Here is a 13777-nt window from a genome sequence, read left to right as displayed (position 1 = left end):
GGTTTCAGCGCAGCTTTTGATGGGAAGGCAGCTGAAGACCCGAGTTCCTAAGGGCGACGAGAAGCTTCGACCAAAGTGGCCAGAGAAAAACAAGGTCACTAGCGATGATTTAGCTTACAAAAGACAACAGCCTGCAGAGTTCAACCGGCGTCACACGGCGAGGGACCTGCTGTCACTTAGTTCTTCAACGAAATCGCCGCCATCTTGTGCCTTTCGGTGGAGAGGCAGAACCACAAGATCAGCCCGAGCCAACGCAACACGTCTTGGTTCCTGAACGACCACGACCTGCAAGCCCGAGAGGGCCGCCCCCTACCACTGAGCCGGTCCCGGCTCAGTGGTAGGGGGCGGCCGTAGTGCGAACTCGTAGTGGTCGACGTGTTGTTCGGCCGACTCTTTTAAATTTGAGAAGTTTAATGTAGTGGGCTTCCTCCATCCTTCATTTTTCATAAAGGGGGAGGTGTAGAGGTCGCCACCTATCGAATTTGTAAATAGTCTGCCACATTCCTGTGGCGCACCCTCTCGCTATAAGTTGTTGATGTCGCTTGATTAAAGCATTCCTCTGCTGTCTTCTGGAACGTGTTGGTCGCTACCTGGCTCGCTCCGCCCTGTACTGGGAGTACGGGGCCTCTATCCATCGAAGATTGAGTTCAATGACTCGTTAACTTGCTAAAAAGATGAATCTAAGAAACAAACTGTCATGTTTTAGTGCCGCAAGACTCCCATTACTCGAAATCAATCAAAGGCTGTCCATTTTTTTCAAATATGTAAATATAAGAAGGCCAAAGGTTTTTGCATTATTATTATTTATTAATCAGTTAGAAACATCACATCCAAGGCGAAGGGCACTAAGAGCAGGGTAAACATGGTCAAGGTTGCCACGAAGAGCGTATTTGGTCCTGCTACTTGCACTTCATTAGTAGTATTAACTCGGGCTGGCACTTGATCGATTAATCAACCGATTAATCGAGTAACGCTTCAATCGCTATACATTTTTAACCGGTTAATCTCTTATATTTTGAGAAACAAATAAAAGTTAAAACTGTAACCCTTTCATCAAGCAAACGCGCACAGTTAAACTGTATTAAGGCAATTCTTTAGGTGAAGTTTTGAGCAAAAGTAAACTTTAGATGCGAAATTTGTAATTCCAAAAAAGTGGATGTTATATGTGTCCCAGTCACTTCAACGCCGTGTGAGAGTCCGTTTAGCGTAGCATAGACTATAAAGAATCAAACGAGTTCGCTATTGCGGGAGAATATCAACGAACCTCTCTGTCTCTGCGGCTGAAGTAATATTTCGTAAGGGAGGTCTTTTCACTACTCTCAACTACACATCAAGGTAGATTTATAATCTGAAATTGTCCAATTTGCCGTTTATCACATGCACCGCAAAGGCAAAACATGTATTTTTGCTTTGTTTAATATTATTATGCATATATATGAACAAAACAGGATTAATTGGCTAATTAATCGATTAAAAGGTGGCGATTAATTGGACCAAAATGTTTAATCGACGCCCAGCCCTAGTATTACCTGGTACCTCGGAACTTATTGCGATTCATAAACCGAACGGTCTGCTTCTCCTGAATTTTCGTTGGTACCTCAGCTAAAAATGTACACGTCAAAAAAAAAAAAAATAGTTAAATGTGATACCGTATCTGGGGAAGACAAAAGCAAACATACACTTCGTTTGTAGCACACTTCTTTTTCAGTGAATAAAGGCCATTTAATTTTCCCGCGTTATTTGATGTTCATTCTCAGGTCCTGGGAAGTGCCCATTCCGCAGCATCGTCACGGCTTCCGGGGTAGTTGACTTGCGGCTGCAATTCAAAGGGAAAATGTCAAAGCTTCTGAAACGACAGATAATCCTACTATCGTATTAAGTACGATGGCGCACGTTAAACTGAAGCGTAAATTTTGAGTCACCGGCGGTTTCATATATAAATGTAGGGTTTTAGAATAAAGTTATCCTCATATAGATGTCTACTGCATTCTTTTTCCTGGCACACTGTCTTTGTATGTACTGTTACCTGGCCGTTTTTGTATTCCTGCAATGCACCTACTGGCCCCTCATTTTTTTTCAATTTCATAGCCAATCATATCTTGTCATGTTTTGTTTCAGAGCTAGAAGAAATAGGTTCGGAGAAATCCGTATTTAAATATTATTTTGAACAAAAATATCTCTGTTTTTTTTTTGTTTACAAGTTTCGTAATACAGTTACCAGTAGTCATTACAGCATTGCAAACTATAGGTTTTGGAATATTATGTTTTAGATTTTGTATTGTCAGAACGACGAACCATCTTTGTACCTCAGCTATTTTTGTGGGTGTAAATCTCTGTATAGTGAAACAAACCTGATATTTCTGTTGTTAGGTCGTGTTTTAGCTGTCTCTCCCTGCGTAGTCCAAAATGTTTAAAAATATTTTAGTAACTCGAGCCCCAGTAAATGATGCAAAGGATAAGATTAGTGCCTGTAAGTTGTACGATTGTCATAGTTGAAATATTATTTATAAATCCGCCACTTTGAAGTGGCTTAAAGTGAAACGCTTCCCCACTGGACAACGATGACAAAACGCTAATTTGACGGTGACAATTCCAGCACTGTTCACTTCTAAACAGACATAGACTGACGTCGAGTTGGCTCCGTTCTGAATAGCCATTGGCTGTAAAAAGAACTTGGTGTTTTTTTTACGTAGGATAAGATTCCAAGAAACATTTTCATGGTGAGTTCACACAATTGATTTATTCAGTTCGCCTTGCATGTAATCTAAGTAACTCAGATTCCATAGGGTGGGTCTCTCAAAGTAGTGACGTCAGGGCGGCATGCTTTTGAAGCTGTCCTGGCAACTTAGCCTAAATATTTGGAACACCTTACGTTCATATCCGGACAACAAGACGTGTGATTCTCGTGCCGGGGTCGCGCTGACGTCAGAACGAAACCGAGCTCTGATTGGCTTTCAGTGAAAGATAGTGGGTAGATCTGTATGGTAGCTGCCTTACGGTCTACCAACTATTTTGTTTTTCAATCAACCAATAATAGCTCGGCGTTCTGAGATTATCGCTACATTTGTGCAAGACGTAGGCGAGCTTGCGCTCCGCATTGGCCCTATCTTCAAGCTATTTAGCGCGTTCAGTAGTTTACTCTGATTTTGTAAATACAATTTTCATAAATGTTCGCTGTTTATGAGGTATGCACAAAGTTTATTTTGAACTTGCTGCTATCAAATTTGACTATCTTCGCGATTTGTTTTGAATTCATTGTGTTTCGCGGATTCAGTTCGGTATTGTACTAGTTTCAGAGGAAGAAGTAGAAACTTACTTCAATCTAATCTGTCCACTTCATTGAACCTTACGTGAAAAGTAACAACGATGTATTTGCTAATTATCGTCCAGTTCGATATTTATGTACCTGTCTACTATCTGCTAGGACAATGTACCGCTGCCTAACACAAAAATTTAACTAATAATATAGTCGTATCATTTAATAATTTGTTGATTTAGAAAGTATCATATCTAGGAATCATTCATAAATTCAACAACTTATTTCAATAAAATATTTGCAGAATTTGAGGTACACTTTCTTTGCTGCTTTTACCAAGATTACACTTCGCATACAGCTCATTTTGCTCACAGGTGGCGGCATTGCGGAGTTTAGGCAGATTTATATAAAACATTACCTTTTGCACTCGTTTGCTTATAATAAGATGTTAACATGTTTATTTTTGGCCATGTTTTTGGACGGCTAGTTAGTCTTTGCTAAGATAGCTAATTGTGTTTTCGATGCAGATAGAAAAATTGGCCATTGTAGCAATGTACAGAGCATGGAATCCTTAACTTGCACGACACAGAAGCTCCTACAGGATTGCACACCGGTGCTGATCTAGATTGAAACTACAGGGGCAACATTCGAACCCATTTGCTTCTGTATTAAACCCTGTGTACTATAATTGAAGGAACTAAGGTCGGAAGCAATATTCTGTGATATGAATTGCTGGCTGCTGAGGGTATTGTGACTTTTATTCATGCATTGTATTAAAAAAAAACTCAAGCGAGTTAACCGTCAGTAGTTAAAAGATATCAATGGTCCAATAATATCCAAACCTTGGTCACCTAGTCTTTCAGCGTTACAGGTGTTTCCGCTTCTTAAAAACCCCCTCCCCTACCCCTTTTCAACAAGACCTGCAGCTGGCTAAGTAGATCTTCATAACTGTGATCCCATTAATTTAATAAAGACGTTTCAAACCACAAGAACAACGTTGCAGGCTAAAAATTCAAGACGAACATAACCGCTTTTATTTTAATACTTACCGACGCTATACCGACACTTTCTTTTAATAGTGTCTTCGGTGTGTCCTACTGATATATATATATTCACACGTATTGCTTTAGCCAGATTGATTACCAACCACTGTGAAATTAAGAAAAGCTTCTTGATAACAAAGGTTAACCTGACAGTGAACCTAACACAATAACCCAACATTTCTAGACGCGAATAGAAAACAAAACACCGGGCAAAGTACCATTTAATCGACCGTTCCACCTCCTGCCCTCTCTAGTCAGTTTAGTACATATCCTTAGATAACTGCCGCTTTGAAATTATCAAGACGTACGCATGTGTGTTAACGTTTTCAGATATTTATATATCTCGATCATCATTCGAGTGATAGCTGTATTCAATTTTGAGGTATCTGGAGGGAAACATCTGGAGGCAAGAAAACGTTGGCAGTATGCAATCGAAAATTGCAATCTTAAAAATAACAAAAGAGATTAAATGTCTTTGCTTTCTATAGCAAATGAGGTTTACCTTCTGCTCTTGATATCCTCAATGTTATCAGGAAGAGGGAGCTTGAAAGTCTCTGGGAGTAGGAGCCCCAACACTAGAAGGCTTAGGCAGATGTAACAATCCACGGCCCTGGGAGCCCATGGTCCGATGATCACACCCTGTGCATTGGGCAGTTAAGTTTATAGATATAGACGCTGACGTAGCTTCTTGTATCTAGCAATATTACGTTGCTATTCTTTATTGGGGACGTGCTGGTCACATCATGTATGCAGGCATAAACCAGCTGAGACAGAATTCATTAAAAATCAGTCTACTGAAACGTTTACTGAAATATAATATAGAACAATATCGAATCTCAATGAGCATACAAAAACAATGACGTTCACAATAAAATATTACACTAAAGCTAATGTTTTCCAAAAATTTAAAAAAAAAAAATTCAGTTTTTTTTTTATCAGTGTACAAAGTAACCGTGAGAGCACTTCTAGCACAGACGTTCACGCTTTGCATAATTATAAAGATGGCGAGCCTTATATTCCCTCTCTTCCGATGGTGTCCTTACTTTTCATAAGCCCTCCTTGTGCTCATGGTGGGTGAACTGACGGGATGGGATGTGGTTCTTTTATAAATACCCCGAGCCAGGTGCCGCCTCCACCATATAGCTGGTGATGACACGATTGTTTCAGGCACTTCTCTTAAATCCGCCGAGAGTCGGTGCGTGGGGCAGGTCAAAACCCAAACGCTCCTACCAAAACGCGCTCATCGTATTCTCGGCCGGGAGGTTACGGGCGCGTAAAGCCCTTTACAGGTGGATGACTAAATCAATAAGGCTGAACCATTTATTTAGGCGTCGGCTTGCGCCACCTAGCCGAAGCCAAAGTTAAGCCGAGAAATGATGGGCGTGTGGTGCCTGCCGAGCAGAACACCGACTCCACGATTGCAGCTGGAATATATTTATAACAGCCATCACTGTAAAAATGGAGTTACAATTCCTACAATAGTTCTTTTATATGTCAAGCATTTCCTGCTTTTTACTGGCTATTGATAAATTACTAAAAACGGGCTCTACTAGACGCGAAACTATTTTCTTGGGACAATGCTAGGACAATGCTGCCGACCTTGGAGGGTGTCATGCTACGAGAATAACGTTATCATTTCCAAAGGCAAAAAAAAAATAATTCATATAATACATAAAATCTCCATATTGACTTTTAAAACATTCACCCTATATGTCATGTATCAGTTAGAGACGGTTTGCCTGTTGTCAAAACATGCCATAGTTGTAAGAATAAAAAAAGACTAGGATGTGCTGCGTGATTTTATTTGGTAAATTTAATCCGTGAGGGTACTGTGATGCTCAAACTAAATCCTAAAAGGCAGCAAGTCTCCAGCGGAAGCGACATAAACCTTTGCAACAAGCGCGGGTAACTATTCATTGCAAGCTGATCTGACAGCGCCTCGTTACCTACCGGTCGCGGGGTAGTATTCTAAGTAGCTCGAATTCTGCTATTTCATGGGGCACACAGCTTTTGGCTCTTTTCCTATTCTTGCTTTGGTATGGCAGACAGTAGGTATTCTAACCTCGTCGAAGGATACAGCGGAACAAAATATGGTTGTTTTAATGAAGTCAGCGACTAAGGCATAATTTGACAACGGGAAACAATTTTTTATTTGAATGTTCCAGCAAAGGTGAATGTCTCAAAATAATATAAACACGTTTAGGCAATTAATCGTCTTAACACTTTACACTGTCTACCTTAAGCTCACCAACGTAGTCAGGAAGAAAGGTACGGACATATTGCTAGGATTATTTTTTCAAGTGCGATTTATAACCCTTTTTCGGAAGTTTTCGTATATTCCATTCGTAAAATTCTGCATACCGGCTAATGCAACCCGATACAATACCATTTTATGATCATGAAGGTTAGAAAATGCTGACACGACTAAATATAGTATCTCGTCCGCTCCCCCCCTCCCCCCCCCTCTTCGTTATTTTTAAATATTTTAGCATACAGTTCAACACTTGGACAGGTTTAGGTCAACAGTGCTCATTATTGTATTAAGTAATTATACCACATATATGAATGAACGAGCATGTTTAAATTAGGTACAATCCCGGTTTATCCAATATAAAGTTTGCTCCGGGGTTTCTGTAGTTTTGTGATTGAAAAGTAGTCAGGCGTTATTTTCTCCTTCGTACCAATTCCTTTGTGAACGGAGCTGTCATGGCGCCGACCCTGGATGCCATAATCATGAAGCCTGTTGCCAGAGTCCTGACCTTCGTCGGATAGAGCTCGGAGCGCTGAACAAAGAGTACTGTGGAGGCGCAGGATGACCCAAGCTTCACCTGAAGCACAAATATCAGCTGCAGCCACCAGGGATCTGTGACGATGAAAAAATTACATGTACAGATGTCCAGTTTTACCATCAAAGTATGTCCAATGTGACGATTTGGCTTCTGTTAAAAATCACATTACTTGAAGCTCTAAAATTCGCAAATTTGTGTGCACTTCTTCGCAGATTTGTAATAGCTAAAAGTAATTTAATTCCAGAACAAAGACAAACATATATCATTCGGCGTACTTAAAGTCTTCAAAGTAAATATAGTTACAATACTAAAAACACGTCAAAAGACGAATCGCTCTGAGTGCTCTAGACAATACCAAATGATTAGAGCTTTGTGTGCTTTATTGATTAAAGCTGCAAAAAATATACCTCACAATTTGTAGCAATCAAACCTCCCCTATTAGAGGCTTCCCTGTATTATATGGGATGTTCGGTGGTTCCTCCGCAAAAGTAGCCAGCATCACGACGGGGTTATACGTATATCATTGACCTACCTCTTGGAAGAAAGATGGCGGCCAAGGAGCAGATGAAGGCGTAACTGTACAGTACACCGTACGATGTTCTTCTCTTTAGGTAGTTGACAAAGAACAGAGAGACAATTTTCACGGGATACTCCATGGCGCCCATGAGGGCGAAACTCGCAAACGGGTTGGAACCCACGAGAATGATGGAGTATGTGAGGTTGTAGTAAAGCAGTGTGCTGAGAATCCTGTAAAATGCGTACATAGCTTCAGGTCTAAATGTATTTCGGTTTTTAAGTTCATTAGAAAGCTTTATTTGGAACCGTATACACCTCTCCAATGTCAAAAATCACAGCCCGGCGTGCGATCATTAGAGCCCAGAAAGCGCATGCTATTCGCATCGGAAAGCGCACGTGCTATACGCACGAACGCTGAAAATGGCGCCGACCCAAATTTTGTTTCAGGATTGGTAAATGTTTGTAAAATATAATAACTATATCCTCAACCCAAAGTGATGAGGAATGCACAATTTAGTTAAAGAATGGATGTCATGTGACTAGAAAACACGTGAAGTTGTGCCATCACGTGAAATTACTACTTCCTACTTATACACCAGGCCACGTGACTAGATGTCACGCGAAGTTTACCCGATAAATTTAACAAAGAAGTGAAGTTACGTTACTTGAATTTATTCTGTCACGTTGCACTGCCCGTTTACCCCGTGACGTCATGTCACGTGACCACATCGCGGGACGTCCAGTCATGTGATGTCAGTCTTCTACGTATAACTGCGAATCGACATTATGTTTCTTAACGCATCGTGGTCGGATGTCATGCTAAACATTTCTGTTAAATTTAGTAAAGAAAATAATATCACGTGACTTGACATTACAAGGCGTCATGGTACCACGTGAACTACGACTACTCCGCGGCGGCTAGAGTAACCGCGCGGCGCAAGTTCAGGTCACGTGAGACAAATTTCTCCGCTAAAGTTTACGTGAAAATTTGTCGTCACTCAGTCATGCGTATTATTTTTACCGCAAAATTAAGAAATTTCGAGGGACAACAAATTACATGATATAACTGCCCGTTAAATTTAGCTGGCCAAATATTGTCATTTTTTTATTCCTTGAAGCTATTGTCTAATATCTTGCACTTCTAGGCAGATTTAAACTACCACTCCTTAAATCATGTATTCCATGTAACAATATGGGAGATAAAGGTCACTGCTAATTTTCCTAATACTGAAAAGTGATATTACTAATATGTTGTTTCGTAGAGACAAACAGCGAGATGGGCTGCTAATAACCACATACAACCCTATAAATGGACATCTTACCCCATAGCAGCTTTCACATATGTCGTTCTTCGAATACATCGGTAACGAAACAGATCAACGAAAGTTGGTTTTGTAGACATTTTTTCCTGCAACAAAAAAAGAAAAAAAACGAATTTCTTCGGCCAGTGAATGTATTTTTTCTACCGAATATAAATTCCAAAGTAACTTGTCTGACCAGGCTTTACAAGTGTTGTGTGATGTCAGTGTCATGATGCTGCTGCTTTTGATATTCATAAGATTGCATATTTTCAAGTTTAATATGCAGCCGAAACCTAAAACACAATATGTCGGAGTAGGCTGAACTATATAGGTTTTACAGGGTTATTTTCGGGTCGTCAAATCTTGCTTCCCTCTTACCCAAGTCGGGTAACGACTTGACCCAGAGCAGCCCACAATTCTCCGAGTTTTACTTTTTGCACTTGACTTTAAACAGAAAAGAGTAAAATTAGCATTAAAAAAAAAATCAATGTACTCTCACAATAGAAAAGTACCATATGGACTATGTTCCTCAGAAAGCGGATATGTCATCTTAAAAAAAAAGGAAAAACTGCACAGCTAACGAAAATACATATATGCCTAAGAAGCTGAATTTTACAAAAACCAAGTAGCTCACGTTTGACTTAGGTTGATACTCTTTTGGATAAGCCAGAACTTTTACTAAAATGAGTGCCTAATGTTTAGTACGAATAATATTATTATTAGTTTATTACAACTTAATAAAATATTTAATATACAATATGTGTTCTACGGTGTACGGAGTGAAAAAATAATTCACCGAATCGCTGTCTGAAGTATCTAAAACATGGTATTTGACTCATTCCCCGGCACAAACCCTGCAGTTCTTTTTATTTTTTTTATCACCACGTTTCATTTCCGCTGGAGCCTGGTTGATGTAGGGTTTTCAATGTGCACGTTCCGTCACACAATTTTAGCCTCCTTTCCATCTGACCCCCACAGCGGCAAAGGGAGCAGAAGCTGAGCTATGTTCACTCGATATGCTAAAGAACACCCCTGTTGATTGTTTTCACAACTCGTTCGCAGATTAGACGCCCCCGCCGCTTTCTCTATCAGCTCGTTTCACATACAATTATCTCAGAACTAAACATGCGATATCCGATATTTTTACGATATCCGATATTTTTACGAAACTTGGTATCTTTCCTGTAAATGTATTGACACTGCGATAAATAAGTTTGACCTCACACACCGTTAAGGTTTTATTCTTTTAGGCGCCTAAATATATTAGTAATTAATAGCCACAGACTAAACCAAAAAACGTTTAATGTTGCTTATCTTATACTTGAAGTTGCCGATTAACTCGTGCCTAAATCGCCTTGGTGTGCGAATGATAAGTCAACTTCGTCATGTTTTTGTACAAGGTGTATTTTTAGGCGTCAAATAATTATTGTCACCTCTTCACATTTGTAATAATTTGGGAGTATTGATGCAAATTGTAAGATTGTTGGAGTTATCTGCAGAAAGCACTGTTGATTGCAGTCAAATACATTCCTAAACTAACCTACCGCCGCCCTCTATTTAGGTTTACATTGCCACAAATAAAGTTATGACTACAGCAGTGAGGTACAATGCCAATATCTACATGAAAATTAAAAAAGAAACCACTTCTTACCTGCCGAAAAAATGAGTAGTACGCCATTAGAAAACCTCAATTGAATCTTAATTGTGAATCGCATGAATCACTTTTCGCGGCGCTTTACCTAATTAGAGTGTTTCAGGCCAAGTATATGATAGAGAATTATACCCGTATCGGCTTCGTCAGGGGATGGCACATATGTGAGGGCATCAGAGTGCTCAAAGCAGTATATAAGAAGAAAAACCAAAACATCACTTAAGACGAAGAGAGGTAGAGAGAATTTTGCCAAGTTCGACGTAGAAGCGATATGCGCTCTCGCCATGGTTTGCATTTGATCAGTCCATGCTGAAATAGCCATTGTGCTCCTGCACCTGAACATAAGACTCGCGTAGCGAAGCTCCAAATGTTCACGGAACGACACCCTTTGGCATAATGACACATCCCCTCTTTCACTGCCGCGCGTGAACCATCATGCTTCCTTTTCTTTTTGCAATACAAACTTTTTTCTTTCGGACGTTGTACATTTTGTATGTATAAATTCTGATCATGCACGTATAAAATGTCTTTAGTCTAAAAAGACGTCTGGCAGTTTTACCTGTTCCATTTTTTCTTCGAAGCTTTTTATCAGGTCGCCCACGTCGACATCCTTTACTTTGTTCTTTCTAATGGCTGACTTAAGGATTTTGTCCGCTTTCCCGTAGTTTCTCGTAGCTAGCAACCACCGAGGAGATTCAGGCAGAAAACTGAAAACAACGTGTATTGTTCTGAATGCAGTAACGAAAAGCTGTATTTTAATAAGAGACGTGATACACATATCAGACCAGTTTTATAAAGATGAATGTTAAAGATAATATACATAAAACCCTATTTTCTTAAACAGGTCAGTGTTCACGACCGTTGCAAAGTACTGAATTCCCTTCCATTGTATGTTTTTTCATCATTGTTTGCATTGGCCGTATTTTGCAATTTATATACAGTGTCGCATGGTTGAATATAAATGTAAAAAAAAACCTTGGCAAAAAAAATGCCTTTGAACGAATACTTTTGGAGACGTGTAATAATAAAACCTATTAACTCCGAAGTTCCAAATTAAAAAAGATCATAGCATTTATTACTCGTGGCAAACGTTATGAAACGTAATTTTATCAATAAAATTACCAAGAGCGACTTTATTTATAATAATAAAGAGGAGTTATAAATGTGAGTCACAAAAACAGTATTGGCGGGGTAGTAAAGGGAAGACCGCTTCCTTTAATATCTGCATCAATATTTAATGCGAATGTTTTATATGATATTGAAATGAAGATTTTTTTTATATTTACTTACAACAAGACAAAAATGTGGATGATGTAAAAGAGAGAGATGACGAGCTGAAGGTGCATCCAGTTCCTGATGTACCACGCAAAAGCAGTTAGTGTCATCAGGCCCGTAGTCCATCCAGCACTGTAGATCAGAGTGGCCACCGCTCTATGCCGTGCGGCGATGACTTCAATCACTATATAACAAAAATTATAAAATATTATGGTAAAAATATTTTGCAACATTCTGTATACTTATTCTTTTTTACTTTGTCACTAAATCAGCCTAATGAGCTGGTTAGGTGACGTGACATTAGGTGACGTGTAGGTATTGCAAAATCATTTGTTGCTTGACATCACAATGGACATTTATGTATCTTGATGTCTACGTGCGCCATAATACAATATTTTTTATGCTGAAAAAAATATTAAACTAGAGCTTTTATATTTATGTACATTTAGAATGTTGATAATATTTACCGAAAACTATGCTTTGAGAAAGACTAAATTATGTATGTTGACGACAAAGTTTAATAAATTTAGAAACTAAACAAGAAACCGCTCCGTATGTTTCGCTGACCTAATTGGTTTATAGAAAATATTTATTCGCGCCCACAAAAATAACATTGAAAATGAAAGCAAGCAACCCAACATGTGTCCTGGGTTGCATCTGTTGTCTCTGTTTGGGGGATCAAATAGGTTCAGTATAAATTGACCAACTAACAAAACGGTAAATTATTAGTTGAATAAAAATAACAGTTGAGAGAGTAATTACTTATGCTTCACTCCTTAAGCTATGTTTATTTGTTCTATGTTTAGTATTTGTGATTTTGTTGCGGACTCAGTTTCAACCCTGGCACACGCCTCTTCAATTCGTCCTTAACCAATAAGTCATTACTTTGACGGTAGTCTTTTTTTTTATCTTGCTCTTGGGCGTATACTTTAAAAATTGGCCGCAAAAACAGACGTACGCGAAAATTGAACATTTGCACGTTGCGCATAAAATAGTAAAAAATTCTATAAAATACAGTGTGCAATATATATATTGTTTCCCGGAATATAATATGAGACGGCACACACTGTTATTTTGCTGTAAATCTAGCCGGAAAAATCAACGCCTGCACATATAAAGCTCACATTTTCACGAAATGTGTACTGAGCTGTTCAGTATTAACGTGTAAAATTTCAAGGCGTAATTTTCCTCTTGTAAAAAATGAGACCCACAAATTTGTCATAGCCAACATTGGGCACGTTCGCAGACGAGCCAGTTAGCGACGATATTAACTTGTGGCGTCATTTCTCGAGAGCCGAGGCGACTAGACGATGCACTTTGTTGTCTGCTCGCGGCTCCTGTCGGAAAATGACGCGACAACTCGATACAATCGCTAACTCGGTAGACAGCAAACGCGCCCAACGTGACTGTGCCAAGTTTTTTGCTTTCATTTTTTACAGGAAGAAAACTACGCCTTGAAATTTCACATGGTGAATCGGCACACTGCAATTTTTTTTTTAAAGTTGCAGCTTTTCATGTGCAGGACCTGATTATTCCGGTTTGCTTTACGGCAGAAACTCCGCTCGTGTCATTCTATAATTAAGTTCAAATATTGTAAATATCTGTTTCAAGTTAATTTATCAAAACAATTCGTAACATACATTGTAATAAGCAAATTCCTCTTCACTGGTTTGATGGTTTTGATATCAACAAGAATAACAGCGTTGAATCCCTTTTTGGATTCAGTGTGTATCCTGTTATACTCAGTGTAAACGTGCTGTTCTGTAGGCCTCCTATTCCAATGGACGCGGCAAAGCGTCCCAGGTTGTAGACAAGGTAGCTCGGAGAGAAGGCAGTTAGAACGCCGCATGCGATTGGCAAAGGTAAAGCAAAAAGCAATGCCCTTTTCCGACCGTACCTGTAAAAGACGGGAAAAAAATTGATCTACTGAAGGGTAAGAAACACCT

The 13777-nt window shown here is 39.3% G+C and overlaps 1 protein-coding gene across 2 annotated transcripts in view; it reads right to left on the bottom strand.

Annotated features, from left to right (window-relative positions):
• Positions 1 to 786: 786 nt before the first annotated feature.
• LOC115315981 (organic cation transporter protein) overlaps positions 787 to 13777 on the bottom strand; it is a 31750-nt gene continuing 18759 nt past the window's right edge. For both annotated transcript variants that reach the window (XM_040223031.2, XM_029975294.3), the window contains exons 5-12: positions 13574 to 13728; positions 11847 to 12015; positions 11116 to 11263; positions 8927 to 9012; positions 7621 to 7835; positions 6981 to 7162; positions 4802 to 4938; positions 787 to 1816 (exon numbers count right to left, since the gene is read on the bottom strand). In XM_040223031.2, coding sequence (XP_040078965.1) covers positions 1723 to 1816; positions 4802 to 4938; positions 6981 to 7162; positions 7621 to 7835; positions 8927 to 9012; positions 11116 to 11263; positions 11847 to 12015; positions 13574 to 13728 — 1186 coding nt within the window. In that variant the 3' untranslated portion in view covers positions 787 to 1722. The remainder of the gene's footprint in view (positions 1817 to 4801; positions 4939 to 6980; positions 7163 to 7620; positions 7836 to 8926; positions 9013 to 11115; positions 11264 to 11846; positions 12016 to 13573; positions 13729 to 13777) is intronic.

The sequence above is a fragment of the Ixodes scapularis genome, unplaced genomic scaffold (genome assembly GCF_016920785.2).
Source record: "Ixodes scapularis isolate PalLabHiFi unplaced genomic scaffold, ASM1692078v2 PGA_scaffold3__209_contigs__length_174095766, whole genome shotgun sequence".
Classification (NCBI taxonomy): Eukaryota; Metazoa; Arthropoda; class Arachnida; order Ixodida; family Ixodidae; genus Ixodes; species Ixodes scapularis.
This window is presented reverse-complemented; position numbering and strand designations above follow the sequence as displayed.